Raw genomic sequence first — 16,037 nt, 5'->3', positions numbered from 1 at the left:
AATGTGCACTTCCCACATTGTGCCGTTTACGTTGCACTTGGGTTTGCAAGTGTTGTGGTGGTGGTGGCACCGGGGCTGCCGCAGGGTTTTGAGGGCAGCTCGTTGGCTGAGACGAGTGTTGATGACTTGCTCGCAGTGTTACAGCGGAAGGGTCTCAGCGCCTCCGCCAAGGTGATTGCTGCTGTAGAGAGAGCAGGTGAGACCTAAGCAGAGGTGTCAGAGCCCCTGCGTCAGAGATCTGGCTGTCTGGCTGGCTGCTCAACCATTTTTATGGGAGTCTGGACATTTACAAGGTGAAAATTCAGGTAAACTTGAATGGGCTTTTATCCATTTTTTATTATTAATGGCAGCAAAGAAATGAGACTCTAGTAAGTCCCGTTTTCAGAAACGTCTGAGGCACTTAGGAGTCCACGTGTCATTGAAAGACCATAACTGCTTTTGAAGATGTTGCAGCATAGGGGGCCGTGTGGGAGAGACAGCAGAAGAAGTTTCATCCATTAAATGTCTTTCATGTTTCAAAATGAATAATTTGCCTAAAAAACAAGACTGTTTTTTCACCCAATTACTAAATCAGTATTAAATCAGCCAGGTATAGAGGACATTGCGGAGCAGACCGGCTTTCCTCTTGGGATTGCTGAGCTGTCATTAGAAAGAGCCATGGATGGAAAGGTGCTTGGTCTCCCCCAGAATTTAGAGCCCATCAGTTTAAGATTTTCTCCTTTACTGTGTCTGTTTGCCCCTTACAGGGTCAAGCAGTCTTTGTTCATTTGGAACAGGAACAGGAACTGCATCTGCATTGTGTGAGCAAGATTTGGGGGTCCAACTAGGCAGCTGGGTTTGAAAATGTGCTGTATACATCTCTGCATAATGGTGCTGGTGCATGGGAAAAGCCTGACTCCTGATCACTGCATCCATCAAAGACAGTGTATTCCTGGTAACACACTGGGGTGTTGTCATAGTGTGTGGCGCTCCATTCACTTCTTTCAGTCCTCATTAAATAAGACCTTCAGGGATCACTCACTCTCAGGTCATGGGATCAAAGTCTATCCAGACCTGTTTGGCTAATTTGTGTGGTGGCTGTGTGGGCCATTACCCAGTGAAATGCATTGATTTGTGATGCTAACTAGATTCTAAACCGGGATCCCAGAGGTGATAAGCCAGTGCATTCGTTTTCCTTCTTCCTTAATATTTTAAGGGGGGACAAAGAGCAGCAGAACAATACCCTCCTTTTCTGCTGAGCAGGAAGAAATTGTAGCATTGCTGTAAAGTTAAGACATGCCCAGGGCTGGGACTCATGTCAGATTGCACACGGATACGGTGCTAGGAATGAACATCCCTTTGATTGTAACATTCGAGGCTGGAGCTGATGGTGTTTTGACTGAAGCCATAGGCATTGCGAGGCATCGTCTCGTATCAAGTTTGCATCTCATTTTCAGTTCCAATTAACTAACCAACTAGCTGATTTCAGTAAAGCCCTTCCCTCTGCCATGGGGAGAGGCTATTAATTCTGCTCAGCAGGGCGGTGATTAGGAGTAAATAGAACTCAAGCAGTATGATGAGCCCAAGCCAGGGCCAGCACTCTTCCTACTTAGAGATGGGCCGGGGAGCCATTGGACACAGCCATACGGGTGTGCTTAGCAGCCTTGAGGCCTGGTTTAGACTCCTTCAGCAGCAGCACCTGGCTAGATGTCCAATCTTCCAGCAGGCACCCGGCCTTGGAAACGTTGCATTGATCACTTGCAGCCATGGAGTGGGGCTCTCCTGCTGGGGAGATGGTGAAACTCCCATTAGCCTGTGTGCTGCTGGTTCTTACTGACCAGCCGCTGGAGTGGGCTAGCAGAGGGGCAGGCTACCCTACGTTCTGTCTTTCCCTGAGCTTCCCACTGCACCTGCTCACTGCTGTTGGGACAATGTTGTGGACTCAATGCACTGGTGCAGTCTGAGAGCCAGCGGCTGGATTGGCACTGTGAGCGCCAGTGTCCCCCAGCAGCTTACTGGAGCCAAAGCGCAAACCCTGGTGAGTGTGAGAACATGATGGCGGAACATAACGGGGTCCTGCTGTTCTAGCTGACAGTCCCAAACTGTCAGCACTCAGCCGATGGACGGGGCGTAAGAACCTGACTTTCAGAGTGCCAGGCTGCCCTGTTGAGCTAACGGGATCCCCTCCTCTGGCTGAGACATCTGGAGCTCATGCCAGTTCCTTGCATGTCTTCATGCCATGCGCTCTGCGATGAGGAGGAATGTTGCTCTGTTACGCAGTGGACTGAGGGCAAGATGGCAGAGGGTTTTGGCCATGCCCATAAGGAAGGATCCCCCAAGCCTGGCTCCTGTCTGGTCTGTCTGATGTTGGTGCAACTCCTGGGGTTTCTCAGTCTGTTTCTAGTGGAGAGGCCTTTCTCATTGTTCCGCTGGTGTAAGGAATTCGCTGGAGCCTGCTTGGGGTAACTGTTAAGCTAGAGTCTGGGACTGGGCTCCGGCCACGCAGCTCCGGGTCAGGTGTGGTTGTTTGCCTCCCCACAGTGCACATAGAGCCTGGCACGTGCGAAGTCATCGCTGCCCACAGATGCTGCAATAAGAACAAGATTGAAGAACGCTCCCAGACGGTGAAATGCTCCTGCTTCCCAGGGCAGGTGGCGGGGACGACTCGCGCGGCTCCCTCCTGCGTGGATGGTGAGTACACGGCGCGTGAAGCCTGTGTGCGTGCCTAGCAGAGTGCCCAGGCCACCCTCTGGGGTCTGCAACGGGGGGCCAGGGGTCCAACCAGGACAGATCTTCCTCCTTCCTTCCTCCTTCTCTTGCTGCGCTGCAGCATTTCCACTCCAAGTCCCACCCCAGAAAGGAGAAAAGCACGTTTTCAAATGCAGCGCGCGGGCTGGTGTGCCTGGTGCTGGCTCCCGCACATAACTGGTCCAGGTACAGATGCTCTGGCAGTGTGGTGGTGGGCGCCAGCGCTAACCAAGGGCCAGTGACAGCTTACAGCTAGGAGTCGCTTCCTTTGCTCAAGTGGCAGGAGCGTGTGCTTTGGGTGCTTGGTGCAAAGCCCAGTGAGATCAATGGGAAAACGCCCTTTGACTTTAGTGGGCTGGGCCTCATCCCCTGGGTGCAGAAAGTCCCCGGTTCTGTGTGGGCCAATGACCCATGGTGGGCTCATTACCCAACCATTGCACCACAGAAGGACCTAGAAATGGCCTGTGTGTGCTGTTGGGGGCAGGGAGGGCGCTGGTGTGCAGCCAGGAAGATGAGGACTGTCGCTGCCCTGGATTCCTTTCTGTTTTGCTTTGTGCCTGGTGCAGATAATAGCAGAGCTCTGCACTTGCTCCTCAGCAGAGCATCCTCTTCTGTATCATACAGCACTCAGGTGTCCCCATGGGGAGTCCTGCTTTGCCTTCATGCTGCAGAGCCAGCCCAGGCTGACTTAGAAGTAGGGCACACAGCAAAGGAGATAGAACAATGGACTCTGAAGGCAATTGCACATGGGGGTGGGTGGCAGCAGCTCTAACCAGCCCCATTGTCTCCCCTTGTTACAGGTGCCCTGTCTCTGAGGCGTTTTCCCCTCTAGTCAGTGTCCTGTGCTGATGTGGGCGGTGTGGCCCCAGGCCCTATGGGAGGGATTGAATGCCAGGAGATGTGTCTGAAGTGCCATGGAGCCAGACTTTCAAATGAGCTCAGCACGTTGTGTCCACACTGGGGGCTGGTCTCTCTTGAAAATCTGGCTGCAATTGTGGGTGCTGAGCACTCAGAAATGGGGCTGGGAAGAAGACGGTCTCAGCACTATAGAGGTGACAAAGCTGAGTAGGGACTAGAAAGGTTCTAAATGCGTCCAGCCCAGGCAGTTAGACCTGAGTCCCTGCCATTCTTCACCTTTGTTCTTGGAAGTGATGGATCCCAGAAAGATAATGGAGTCCCCGAATGAGAGTGCTCGGGAAATCCCTTTCCTTGGGGCTGAGCTGAGCCAACCCTGCTCTGTTACAGCACAACAAAGGAACTGAGTGTGCTTTTAACCCTGCAGCTGAAAAGCTGTGATGGGCTCTTTCGTGCATGCATCTTAACATGTGGCTGGGGCCCCAGCACTGTACATGGTACTGGCTTTGATTGTGCAGATCTGGGGCAGGCTGCACTGCCCCAGAAGGAACTAGACTGTAACGATGCCCTCCAGGATCTCACTTGTTGCCGTGACTTCGTGCTGTGGACTGTGAGACATGTGACTAGAGTCATGCCACATAATCATCTACAAAAAGCACCAAGACAAAACCCAGCCCATTTATATTTTATTGAATGGTATCACATGGTGTCCCACTGGATCCATCAGAAGTGGCAGGAGCCTTTCCCAGTGCATTATTGATTTGCGGGGCAGCAGATGTGGGGTAAATGTGTCTGTGAACAATGCCAATAGGGACAAGCTTCATGTCTCTAGGCAGGTTCTTTTTGTCCCGAGCAGCTTTTCTGTGCTGCCTTTTCCATGCAGAGTGGTCCCCAGTAATTAGTCACAAGGAGGCATCAGATACACAGGAGGAACAAAGTTGAGTAGTGAATGTCACTTTACTGAGGCTAGTATAGCCTGAAATAGGCTAGTGACCAAAATGGTTTCCCTGCTGTAGTTATGAAGGAGAGGCTCAGTGGATGAGTAGCTTTTACCCAGCCCTAGCAGGAGAAACTAGGGATTCTGCAGAAGCAGACAGAGCAAACAGGTCAAACCGGGTCCCTTGGGGTATATGGAGGTTGCAGCTGGGAACGACCTCCCAGCTGGGATAAACAGACCCGTGCTAGGTTGGCTGGTGCCAGTGTGCTAGACATTGCAGCACTGGCAGAGGTGTGGGCTAGCCAGCTGAGTTCGGACATGGGGTTGGGCCAGTCAGAGCTCTGGTAGCTAGCACAAGCCTCTACTGGTGCACAATGACCACACCATTCGTATTAGCAGGCTAGTCCGAGCCGAGTTAGTGCGAGTTTGTCTGCCCGGCTTGACGGCTCACTCCCAGCTGCAGTGTGGACATACCCGGGAACTCAGCCAACAGCAGGGCTGTGCAGTGCAAAGTGCAGCCTGAGGGGAAGAGGAAGTGAAAGGTGTGCAGAGCTGGGCAGCCATCTCCCTCAGGCGACATCAGCAGAAATTCCTGCTCTCTGCAGATTTGTGAAATATGTGGGGCTTCCGACCAAATGTTCTGCTGTGGTGAAAGGTAGGATTTCCTGCCTGAGCAGCACCCCCCTCCCCACAGACACATGCCAGGCCTTGGCTGGCAGAGAAATGATACTGGTTTCGCAGGAAAGGAAGCTCTTTGTAATGAAATTACTTCCCCCCCTGCAGTAATTGCTTGCTGAGAAAGATGAGCCAGAAGAGGAAACGACCCTTCTAGCCTCTGAGGATGGGGTTATTCGCCCCCGTTTTGCCAGCAGTGGAGATTTTTTCTTACGACTGTAACACTGAATGTTTTTAAAAAAATATTCCCAATCCAAACTGGCAGGTTCTCCCACCGTGATCAGTCTCTGCCAAGTGCCTGTTAAGCAGAAGTGTCAGAAACGGCTTTCGTGCCCCTGGGTGTGCCAGTCTTCTGCCACATGAGCAGGAGAATGTAGTTATCCCTGATTTATTTAATTAGAACTTCTACAAACACTGAGCCGGGCACCCCTCCATACATACACTCTAGGTACTCCTGAGGTTGCCTAAAAATACAATTAAAATAACCCCGAACCTCCCCAAAGTGCAGCAGTCTAGACAGAACTAGTTAGCACTGGTCTAGTGCCATCTGTCCCAAATGCTCTCGCTTTCATTCACAATGCCTCCAGCTAGGAGGAGGTGAGTGTCATCATCGCCCTCTATTAGAACAGGGAGCTGAGGGGCAGAGGAATTCTTTGCATGAGGTCTCAGTGGTATGGCTGGAAACAGAACCTAGCCCTGCCTCCCCATCCCTGCTTTGGAGGTGTTTGCCCAGCCTGATAAGAGCACTAGGGACCTATTTGTCCTGTGTCACAGTGACTGCGAAGGCCCTGCCAGCACTACAGGGAGGGACGTGTTTGAAAGCTGTTTCCAGACACTGTTCCATGTTCACGACTGTTTTTAAAGCCATGCACCAGGCTGGCTCCTCACAAGGGAGATAAACAGACAGGGCCAATTAGGAACAGTCCTTGTATTGAGACACTGAACTCGCTGGGCAAAGCAGAGCTCTGAGCAAAGCTGTTTCAGAACTAGCCTAGGGAAGTGGGACCGAGATTCTCCAAAGTGACGAGTGATTTAGGAGCCCATTTGGGGAGCCCAAACTGAGACTCCATAAAGGGGCCTGATTTCACAGGTCAGGCACTCTCGGTACCCGACACCACTAACCACGATGGATCACCTTGGCCAGGGCTCTGGCTCCATTTGCACTCAGCGCCAGCCTGTTTGCTCTCACGTCATGGAGATGGATGCAAGTCCCTGCTCGGCTCACCTGCAAGACGGTCTCAGGTGCCTAAACTCTCACAGCCTTCTGAGTGTGACTTATCCAATCCACCACCAGCCCCTCCCATCGCACTCTGTTGCCAGCGGCTGACATCACAGCAGCTAATGCAACTTTACGCAGTTCCCCAGGGCCTGCCTCTAGGCCTCCCAAGTGCTTTTCTCTCCAAGCTCTCACTTCGGCACAGCTTACCTGGGGCAAGAATAGAAGGACAGAATGTGAGGGGACCCCCCCAACACACACACCTGGTGCTGGGAACCCCCCACTGCACCAGAAGAAAGACAAGCAGATTAAAAAGGAAGTGAGTCATCTTTTGCTTGTCATTAAAATGTGTCCAGTGGACAGTGACTAGGAACAGCCAGGCTGCCGGGGACAGAATGAACATAAAAGGGGTGAGCTATGGGGATGAAAGACGCTGAGGGGTCTTGGTGGAAGAGCAGCGAGGCAGGACACTCTCCCTGGTGCCATTAGATTTGCAAGGAGGGCCAAGATTGCTCTTTGTTTGCCACCATTAACAAGCCTTTCATCTTCAAAAGCAAACTGGAAAAGACCTAGCAGTGGCTCAGCACGGTTAAATGCCTCTCCGTATGCCTCCCGTCAGCCCGGTGTTTCCTGTCGAGTCCCTGATTCCTGATGACCTCCCGGTTAATGTGATTCAGGCACGTTTCATTGGGCGCCTCCTCTCTGGCCTCTGAGGGGTTCAAATTATGAATATTCCTCAACTTAGACCACATTGTTGCTGAACTTTAGGTTGCTATGGTGATGGGTTTTGCATGCCTTCTGTCCTTCGGTGATGCCAGCTTGCTGTGGGCTGGGACAGTTGACGATAGCTGCTCTGTTCCTAATAATTCCCGTGCAAGTAAAATGCACCTGGGGTCCCTGCCTCCGTTCAGTTGCTTTTCCCTGCTCTCATGGTGCCTCAGGAGGGGCTCTGTGGCATAGCCCTGGACTAGACCACATCAGGAGAGAAACGGCCACGTGACGCTCCCCCCGATGTGGTTGCGGTTGCCAGAACACCCCAGCATACAGCGATGACAGAGTCTCACGCCCTGGCACTTTAGCTGGGAGCACGTGGGACTAGAGCTGTGCAGAGGAGGGGAACATGCCATTTTGTGAAACATTTTGAGATTCCAAAATCGGGCTTCATTCCAATGGCAGTGAAAACCCCCAAATTCCCCACAAGGGTAAATTCCAAACTTTGTGTCCATTTTGCTTCGTTCTAAATGTTTCATCTCAATTTAGACTCTCCAAATGTTTTGCATTGCATTATAATATATTCATCACAGGGTGACTGGCCTGTGTAAGGCAAGCCTGGGCCAGCCACAGCTGTGCCATCATTAATTCGCTGCATCCCAGCTGAGGGTGTGAGCCAAACTTAATGGACAGGTGGGCCTTAAAAAAGGACTGAGAGAGATCAGTCTGGTGTGGAACCATAAGGAGAACCAGCCTGGGGGCGAGTGCTCTATCCCAGATCCAGAAAGGAGCTGGGAACAGGGCCTAGAGGGAAGGTTGAAGAGCAGAAGAATCTTTTTGTTTGTTGGGACTTTTTAGTTTGGAGATTTGCTGCGCTAGAAGGGGTTACATTTGTTTGTGAGTTGGCAGGGGACTAAGCCACATCTCCAGCACAGACCAGTGTATGGAGAGCCAAAGAGACCCACCTTGGGGAAGGAAACTGAGGCAGAAAGTGCTGGTGGTGCCACGCTTGGCCACTAGGGTGTGCTATGGGGAAGTCATGCCCCATGATAGTATTTTATATTTATATACACAGAGTTTGTATAATTATATATTATATCATACAAAATAATAGATTATAGTATGTAATTATGCAAACATTATCATATATAATACATTTAAAAAAAATCAAAACAAAAAGTCATTTCAAAATAAAAAGTGGAACTGTTTTGTTCAGAAAATGTCAAAATGGGACATTGTTGGAACTTTTTTCCATTTCTAAACAAAAGTCTGGTGAAATTGACCTAATTTCATAAAGTGGTTTGATTTAGATGGCATATAAATAAATAGGGATGCCAGAAAATGGTACAGAAAATATTAAAAATGTTTTTTTAAAATTTTCACAGAAATTTTTGATTTTTCATCAAAGCAAAATGAAAAAATTTGTTTCAGTTTTACTTGAATTGAAAGAAGTAGTATCAGCTTTCCTTTTTTTGGTTTCATTTTTCTCCCTTCTCTCCCCTTTTTCGCCACTGGAGAAGGTGGGGACAGGGAGTGGGAGGAGGAAGAAAAACAAATCCTCCAGTTTTTGATTCAGTATTGACAAACAATTTGAAAACTTTTCATCGTATGCAAAAAGCCATTATCCGTTCCATAAACCAGCTCCTTTCTGATGAAATGCCGGCCATCTCTAATAGCAAATACTAACTCCCCACCCTGTCTCCATCTCTGCCCTCATCCAGCCCAACTGTATGCACACTGCCCGTATCTGCTCTGTTCCTCAATGGCCCTCTCTCCTTTCAGCCTCCATAGTCCTCCAGAAGTGGTGGTGTCAGATGGAGCCGTGTCTAGAAAGGGAGGAGTGTAAGGTGCTGCCAGACTTGTCTGGATGGAGCTGCAGTACTGGCAACAAAGTCAAGACGACCAAGGTATGTGTGCAGTGCTGTTTGTAGCCATACGTTTGCCACAGAAAATGGAGTGAGCCATCTGGAGCACAGGGCATTGGCAGAGCTGGGCAGGGGCTCAGGATGGGAGGAGCTGGCAGGATTTACAGAGCAGAACTGAAGGGCTTTGGCTGAGCTGGTGTGAGGAGCTTCCACTCTTCCCTCACGTCAGTGCATTTAGTCCCTTCTTTTCACAGCCCAGGAATGTCCCTCCATAGCACTCAGGTGCAGGAAGAGAAGTGAGGCGCCTTGCCCAGAGTTTTTACATTTCTCTGTCTTTCATGCTGATTATGTAATGCCTGAGCACCAACCAAGAATGCGGCCCTGTTGTGCCACACGCCAACCCAGCATAGCTGACAGTGCCTGGCGTGAGAGCTTACCATCTAAATAGACCCGCCGGACACAGGGTGTGGCCAGGGCTGTGACACACAAGCAGAGTGAACAACGTGATGGTGGCGAACATCATTTTAGTGCCCTGGGTTTTGTTCTGAGTTTAACTTCTTTGGTGGGTTTTGTTAGGTGATTACCTGATGCCACCAGGTAGAAGCAGTGGAGGGATTTTCCTGGGGAAGATATCAGAGTGACTCCTAGGCTAGTCCTAGTCCAAACAAAGGACTGGTTTGCAATCTGTCCTGGCATTGCAGTGAGGTGCTAGACTCCCCAAGCTGTTCTCTGGAGCAGCAGATTCCTCATTGCCTGCCTTCTGCCAGAGCAGTGTGATTCAGGCAAGGAATTTCTTGGATGTCAGTGCTCCCCTGGCTGGAGCAATCATCTGTGACAGAGAGCTACATGATTATTATTTTCATGGCTTGCTGAATGCCCCGGAGAACAAGGTATAATTAAAATTTTATCAAACTCATTAGTAATTACATGTATGTCATGGTTAATCAGTTGCATAATTTTGTAATCATTGTTCATACAGTTGAGTATAATTATTCTTTATGCTTTAGCTTTGCTCACCCTGCACCCCCTGCTGTAAAATCACTTCAAAAAAGTGATGCAGGAATTTATTTATTATTATTATTTTCCTCCACAAATTGCGTGTTCGTGCTAAACTGTTTTTATGAGTGTCAGAGCTGTCTCCCCTGGCACAGGCATCAAATACTGATGAGCAATTGCGGCTGTATTTCCAGACCATTCTCATTTCTCCCCCCCCCCCCCCCCCCGTTTATATTGCTTTTATAATTCCCCTCCCCTATCCCCTCAATCGCTATCTTAATTTGACATCAGCATGATGACTCCAAGTTCTTGTAAGGGACAATTCAGTTGTGAAGGGTGCTAGAGCTGCTGTAGTTCAGGTGTCTCCCCCAGCAGTAGTGTTGATGCTCTGCCGGGGACAAAGCCGTTTATGGTACTCCTCCGAAGATGCACTTTGCTTTCATCTGCCCTTCCCTCTGGACTAGTTGCAACCTGAAGATGGAGTCTGACATTTTCCAAAGCACCCAGTGTTTTTTGGTGCTCAACTTGAGACCGCTTAAAGAGGCCTGGTCTTCCGAAAGTTCTGGGCACACCGCGGCCACTCCACATGAATAGCAAATTACAATGCGTTGAGACTGGAAGCAGCACCCAAAGCAGAGTGTGCATAAACAATCCGCAGGGGGAAATATGCATCAAACATCCTGTTAAATAATTGCAACTATTGAATACGTTTGCATCTATTCAAGTCTGTTCAGTCACTGTTCACGAGCAGGAAAATCAGCTGGATGTGTTGGATTGCTTGCTCTCAGCAGTTTGACCATTTCCATTAGCAAACAATCTCCAGAGCAAGTATTCTTCAGGGAACCCATTTGGGAAATAATTTCAAACTACAGATAAATGAGAGGAGAGTGTGATGTTGTCACAGTTCATCCCAAGTGCGAAGAGGGAGAACTCATTCCTCTGAAGAACTTTGTCACAAATTATTTTTCAGCAGGGAGGAGATTTGCCTGTTAAAACTCTACAATTGACCCCTGCAAAATACAGTATCATTAACACCGAGTGGTCAAAGCTCATGAAAAAATCATGGCATTGATTTAAAAATCGTCAGAATGAAAAAATAGTAAATGCTGGGTTATTTTTATTTGCCATCTGGTTTCTGAATATTTATAGGGACACATTTTCAAGCTTTTCTCTGCAACCAGGAAAGCTAGAAACTTACTTTTCTTTTTTAAATAAATGAAAGCTAAGATTTTCTCATAATCACATGACTCCAGGACCTGGGGCATTAAGGAAAACATTAAATATCATCAGACTCATGAAAAAAATTGCTGGTGTTGACTACACTGAAAATACGTTGCCACCCTGTAATGGGGTACCCACGCTGCTCCCCTCCGAATTCGGTCCCTTGGCACCTCCCCTCTGTGAATCAGGAACACATCGGTCTGGTGCAACACCTGTGTTCTTTATTTGTGATCAGTTTCCCACTACCAGTTTTCAACTATATACAGGCTTTAGAACTGCTTGGCCTACCACAGGCTAGGAGGCTCCTACTCCCTCTGAGCCTGACCTCCCATTCTTAGTCTCCTCCTTTCCTTTCCTTTCCTTTCCTTTCCTTTCCTTTCCTTTCCTTTCCTTTCTTTTCCTTCTCCTCCTAAACACATTTTTAGAAACATTTTGATGTAGACAAAAAGGGCTGTTTTAATCAAATACTGTTTTGTTGAAAAATGTCTGAACAGTTCTACTGGTAGACTCATTCCCTCTTCCTTCCTCTCTCTGCGTCGTTTACACCAGCTCCCCTGCTCCTTTGTCTTCTATCCAGTCCTCTTTGAATGCTTGGGTTTAACTGGTGCTGTATTAGCAGCTGGCTAGTTGAGTAATAAGCACATTTTGTCCCCTTAACTGTGGGTCTGTGCTGGGCACAAATTATCCTGTTTTGTTTAGGGTTTTTTGAATGCTTACAGTTTGATCTTCCTGCCATTGTGCACAGATTTGCTGAATTGTTCCTGCTGAATGTGCCTGCACAAGTGGCCAGGAATGGAATTTAAATAGCAATATTTCAAATGCAACTACACCTCTCATGGGTGCCTGGAGAGAAAGCTTTAGCCCTGCTATGAAATCAGTAAGAAAGGACATTGTGATGGTAAATAGAATATGAACATCTGAAGGCTGTAAAACTATCCATGGTCGCTAGTATAACCTAACATTTAAAAGGCTGGGAGACCATTTTTAAATTTTTTTTTTGTCTCTCTGAAATATACAGACATGCTGACATGCACTCCCTCCCTCCCATGTCCCTGCAGCCTGTCTTCTTTTCCAGATTGCATGGTGCAAGAGTTGCATTTAGATTTTTATTCCGTTGCCACCGACAGGAACTGAATAGGCCGCATGCCATTCCTATGGAGTCGGGTTGTTACCCCTTGGTCACAGCTGGGGAACTGAGGCACGCGGAGGAAAAGTGACTCTCCTGAGGCCATGCAGTGAGTTAGAGTTGGAAAGAGAGCTCAGGAATCTTGAGCCCCAGTCCCTGCTATGACCACTAGACAGCACTCCTGCTACAGAGTGACCTTTAGGAGCTGCCATTTCAGTTCAGTGGGCCTGATTCTGCTCTTAAACTGTCTTTACACCAGTGTAAGTGTCATCTTTAGTGGAGGTACCGCTAGTGCACACCAACGTAAATCAGGAGCGACCCATTCCCCTGCACCTTGTGTTGTCAATGAAATCTTTGCAAAGTGAGCGCAGAGGGGGACTGAAACCCTGCTAGTGTGAACTCGGGGAGATTCAGATACGACACCTGGGTCGAATGGTTCCCTGAGTTACATCCACATGGTCCTACCAGCTCCAGGAGGACTACAGGGCTGAAGGCAGGAGCCCCTCACACCTCCCACTGTGATCAGACCTTGCACCCTTCAAATGAAGACAGCCTGGGCCTGGCCCAACACTGTGTAGTCACTGGCACCAGCGTGTGGTGCTTCCAAATCAGAATGATGGTGTTTGACACCCTTCTGCCCGGGGGTCAGTGGCTACAATGGAGAATCAGGTCCTGTGGAAAATATGAGGGAAACCGCCCTTGGAAAATCTCCTGCTGCTGTTTTTACCACAAGCAATGACCCCAGCCCTTCGCAGTTTAGGTTTTAAGTTTTGCCTCCTTCTCCCAACACCATGGCCCTGAGACTTTATTATTATTATCGATAGTGCAGTGAATCAAGGACTGGGACCACCTTATGCTAGGTTCCATACAAACCCAGAACAATAAGCTGCAAAGAGCTTACATCTACATATCAGAGACCTCAGGCAGATACAGACAGGCAGGGGAACACAAGGAAACAAAATCTTGCCTTCTTCCAAATCCCTTCTCAGTGTTCTACACTAGGGAATGCAGGAAGCAATTAAAAGTAGGTCTGGAAAACAATACGAATTTGCTTCAGTTTTAGGAGAAAACCCAAATCCAGTCCTGCCTTGCCAGTCAATAGGTTGCCAGGCTTTGGTGTGACGTGTTCTTCTCCTTTGTTCACAGGTCACCCGATAGTTGCTGTGGAACTCTTTCCTGAGGTTTCTCTGACAGGCGTCTGCGTTGCGACGGCCAGCATTGCGAAATGGTACAATATCATGTTCATTCAGCCGCGGGAAGGTCCTGTCGCGTTCTGCGGAGCCATGAACAGGACTTTCCGGCGGTGGCAGCAATGCAGCAGTGTTGGGATAGGATGGCTGTCCCTCTGAGCACTTTATTGTTCTGACTACACTGCATCTGACAGTGGGTTCGTGCTCACTCCTTCTTCGAGCGGCACTGAGGATTACAGAGAAGGGGATGGATGCACACCTCTGGCCTGGAATACCGGGAAACCTCCCTTCTGGAAGTGAAAAGCCGTGCCAGTTCCTGGTTTAATGCCACCTCTGAGGTATTGAAGCAGCGATTGCTATTGAGGCGATAGTAATGGGTTCTGAATGCAGTTGCAAGACTCCCTTTCACTCCATGTTTTCCCTCTGCATCAGGGATGCACATGCCAAGAAATTCTTGAGTCACGTAGAATCTGTTGACAATTACAAAGAGAAAAAATGGCTTCCTTCCTTTCCTGCCGCATAGTCAGATAGGATAAAATAATTGCCAGGAGAATCATATTTTCCACCAAGGTCTTGAATAGGTATCATTGTCAGGGTTTTAGAAATCAATGTCTAAGTCTTCCCCATCTTTGTTTCGTTGTTTTTTTAATGAAGACTGGTTTCCAGGAAGAGTTCCTGCAGACAGGGGTCAGATTCCGATCTATCTTCCATTGGTATAAAACTTGAGTAACTCCACTGAAGTCAATGGAGATGCTCTGTCTTTGTCACAAGGGGATTGAGATCAGAATCTGGCCTACTGTATAACAGAAATGACAGTGCAGACTGAAATATCTGATGCTTTGCTGAAGACACCTGACATGAGACAATAGACTCGCTGAGCAAAGCGAGGCTGGTTTTTCCTTGCTCATTAATTGCACTGGTCAGGCTGTTAGTTCCAAATCTGAGCTCTGTGATCCAAGTCAATGGAGCCAAATTATTGCTCATGTTTGCAATAGCATTTCAGAGGAATGCAGGGGGGGGCAAATTTCTCTCTCTTTGGTCTGTTGTGCCTGGTGCAGTTTCCATTGTTATCCAGAGAGAGATTGAAATGGCTTAGCTCCATTAATTCAAAAGAGAGAAAAACCCCTGCAATGAGCTCAAATCCCTTCCCAGGGCAAACTATTGTTCCAAATTTGCTACAATATATTAGTGAGAGCCCTATCTAACCCCTTTCTCCCAGCTGCAAACATCACAAGGAAAAACTCTTTGGTCTGTGAGACTAATCTCCCTTCCCACCCAGACGTCGGTGGGAAAATTGCCATTGAAGTCAGTGGAGTAGGACTGGGCTTTGGGCTCCCAAAGGAGAATTGCAGTGGTACTTAAACCCCCCTTTTGCTCCTTTGGGAGTTCCAGCTCTGATAGTCACAGAAGCCTGTTGTACACATTGGTTTGCTGGGGAAGGGAATAGTTAGAGCCAACTTAATCCATACTGAATGCACAGGACAGTAGTAGTGAAAATAACAGATGACTCCTCAATGGAAACCTTGCTACTCTTCCCTAAAAAGTCTTTCAGATCCAACCCTTGCTGTGTTACACCCCTAGATGTTGGTACCATTATGGTTCTCTTGACTCAGGAAGGCCCATGGATTTAAGCCTTGGAAGTGAAAATACTTGTATGGTCATTGGTTGCCTACAGTGCAAAGTGTAACCCAAAGGGGACATATGACTGACGCAAAAGCCTGGTGCGGAGATTACATGGATTCCAGGAATAACAGGAGGGAGTGGTGTGGGAAGTTCCAGGCAAAGAGAAAACAGCAGCATATTTCAAATGCAGCCTGGCTCTGTTCTGTTTTGCAGCAGCCTGGTGTCTATGCTACAACTGTACAACCTGCTGGAGCTGTTATTGGAACGTTTTTGTAGCGGGGTATGTAATCCCTGCCTCAGATGCGATGTAAATACCAGACTGTGAAATATTAAATTCATTTTAATCTCTGCAAAGGATCGTTTCATTTTTGAAAAGAAAAGGTGGAGCCGGAAGAGTATTTTTCAAATCAATCCACTAAAGGGCAGAAGGTTTGTGAGGCCTTTATTCTGGGGCAGACCCTACTGCTGTTGAAGTGCCTAGGTGAAGGACTGGCCAATTTGTAATGGATGTGGCTTCCTGTCATTAGGATAATAAGCAGATAAGTCACTGAAGATTGCCCAGGGCTAGTTCAAAACTCTTTCTTCATGGAGCAGGTGGTGTAGCTCGCAGGAATTTTCATTGCTGGCATATTCAAATGACAGACAGCAGTTTCCCCTGAAAAATCAATGAGTAAATTCCATAGGAGCTTGGTAAAGTATACAGAGAGGAAAAGTGCCTGCTCCCCGCTGTGCATGAAATGCAGAACCAGAGATTGTCAGGAGACACACTGAATTCTCTCTCTGATCCTATCTGTTTTAGATACTTGCACCTAACTCCAGTTATCAGGAAGGGGTGTTGCACCAAGACTGGATGCCAGAACAGACCTTTCTGTAAACAGGGAAAACTTTCTATTTG

The 16,037-nt window shown here is 48.2% G+C and overlaps 1 protein-coding gene across 3 annotated transcripts in view; it reads left to right on the top strand.

Moving 5' to 3' along the window:
• The window catches only part of TAFA3 (TAFA chemokine like family member 3), a 66,379-nt gene extending 50,883 nt beyond the window's left edge, over nt 1–15,496 (top strand). For all 3 annotated transcript variants that reach the window (XM_038380303.2, XM_038380302.2, XM_043500476.1), the window contains 3 exons: nt 2,521–2,670; nt 8,904–9,028; nt 13,476–15,496. In XM_038380303.2, the coding sequence (XP_038236231.1) occupies nt 2,521–2,670; nt 8,904–9,028; nt 13,476–13,487 (287 nt within the window). In that variant the 3' untranslated portion in view covers nt 13,488–15,496. The remainder of the gene's footprint in view (nt 1–2,520; nt 2,671–8,903; nt 9,029–13,475) is intronic.
• The last annotated feature ends 541 nt before the right edge of the window (nt 15,497–16,037 follow it).

Source organism: Dermochelys coriacea, chromosome 21 (genome assembly GCF_009764565.3).
Source record: "Dermochelys coriacea isolate rDerCor1 chromosome 21, rDerCor1.pri.v4, whole genome shotgun sequence".
Lineage (NCBI taxonomy): Eukaryota > Metazoa > Chordata > Testudines > Dermochelyidae > Dermochelys > Dermochelys coriacea.
This window is presented reverse-complemented; position numbering and strand designations above follow the sequence as displayed.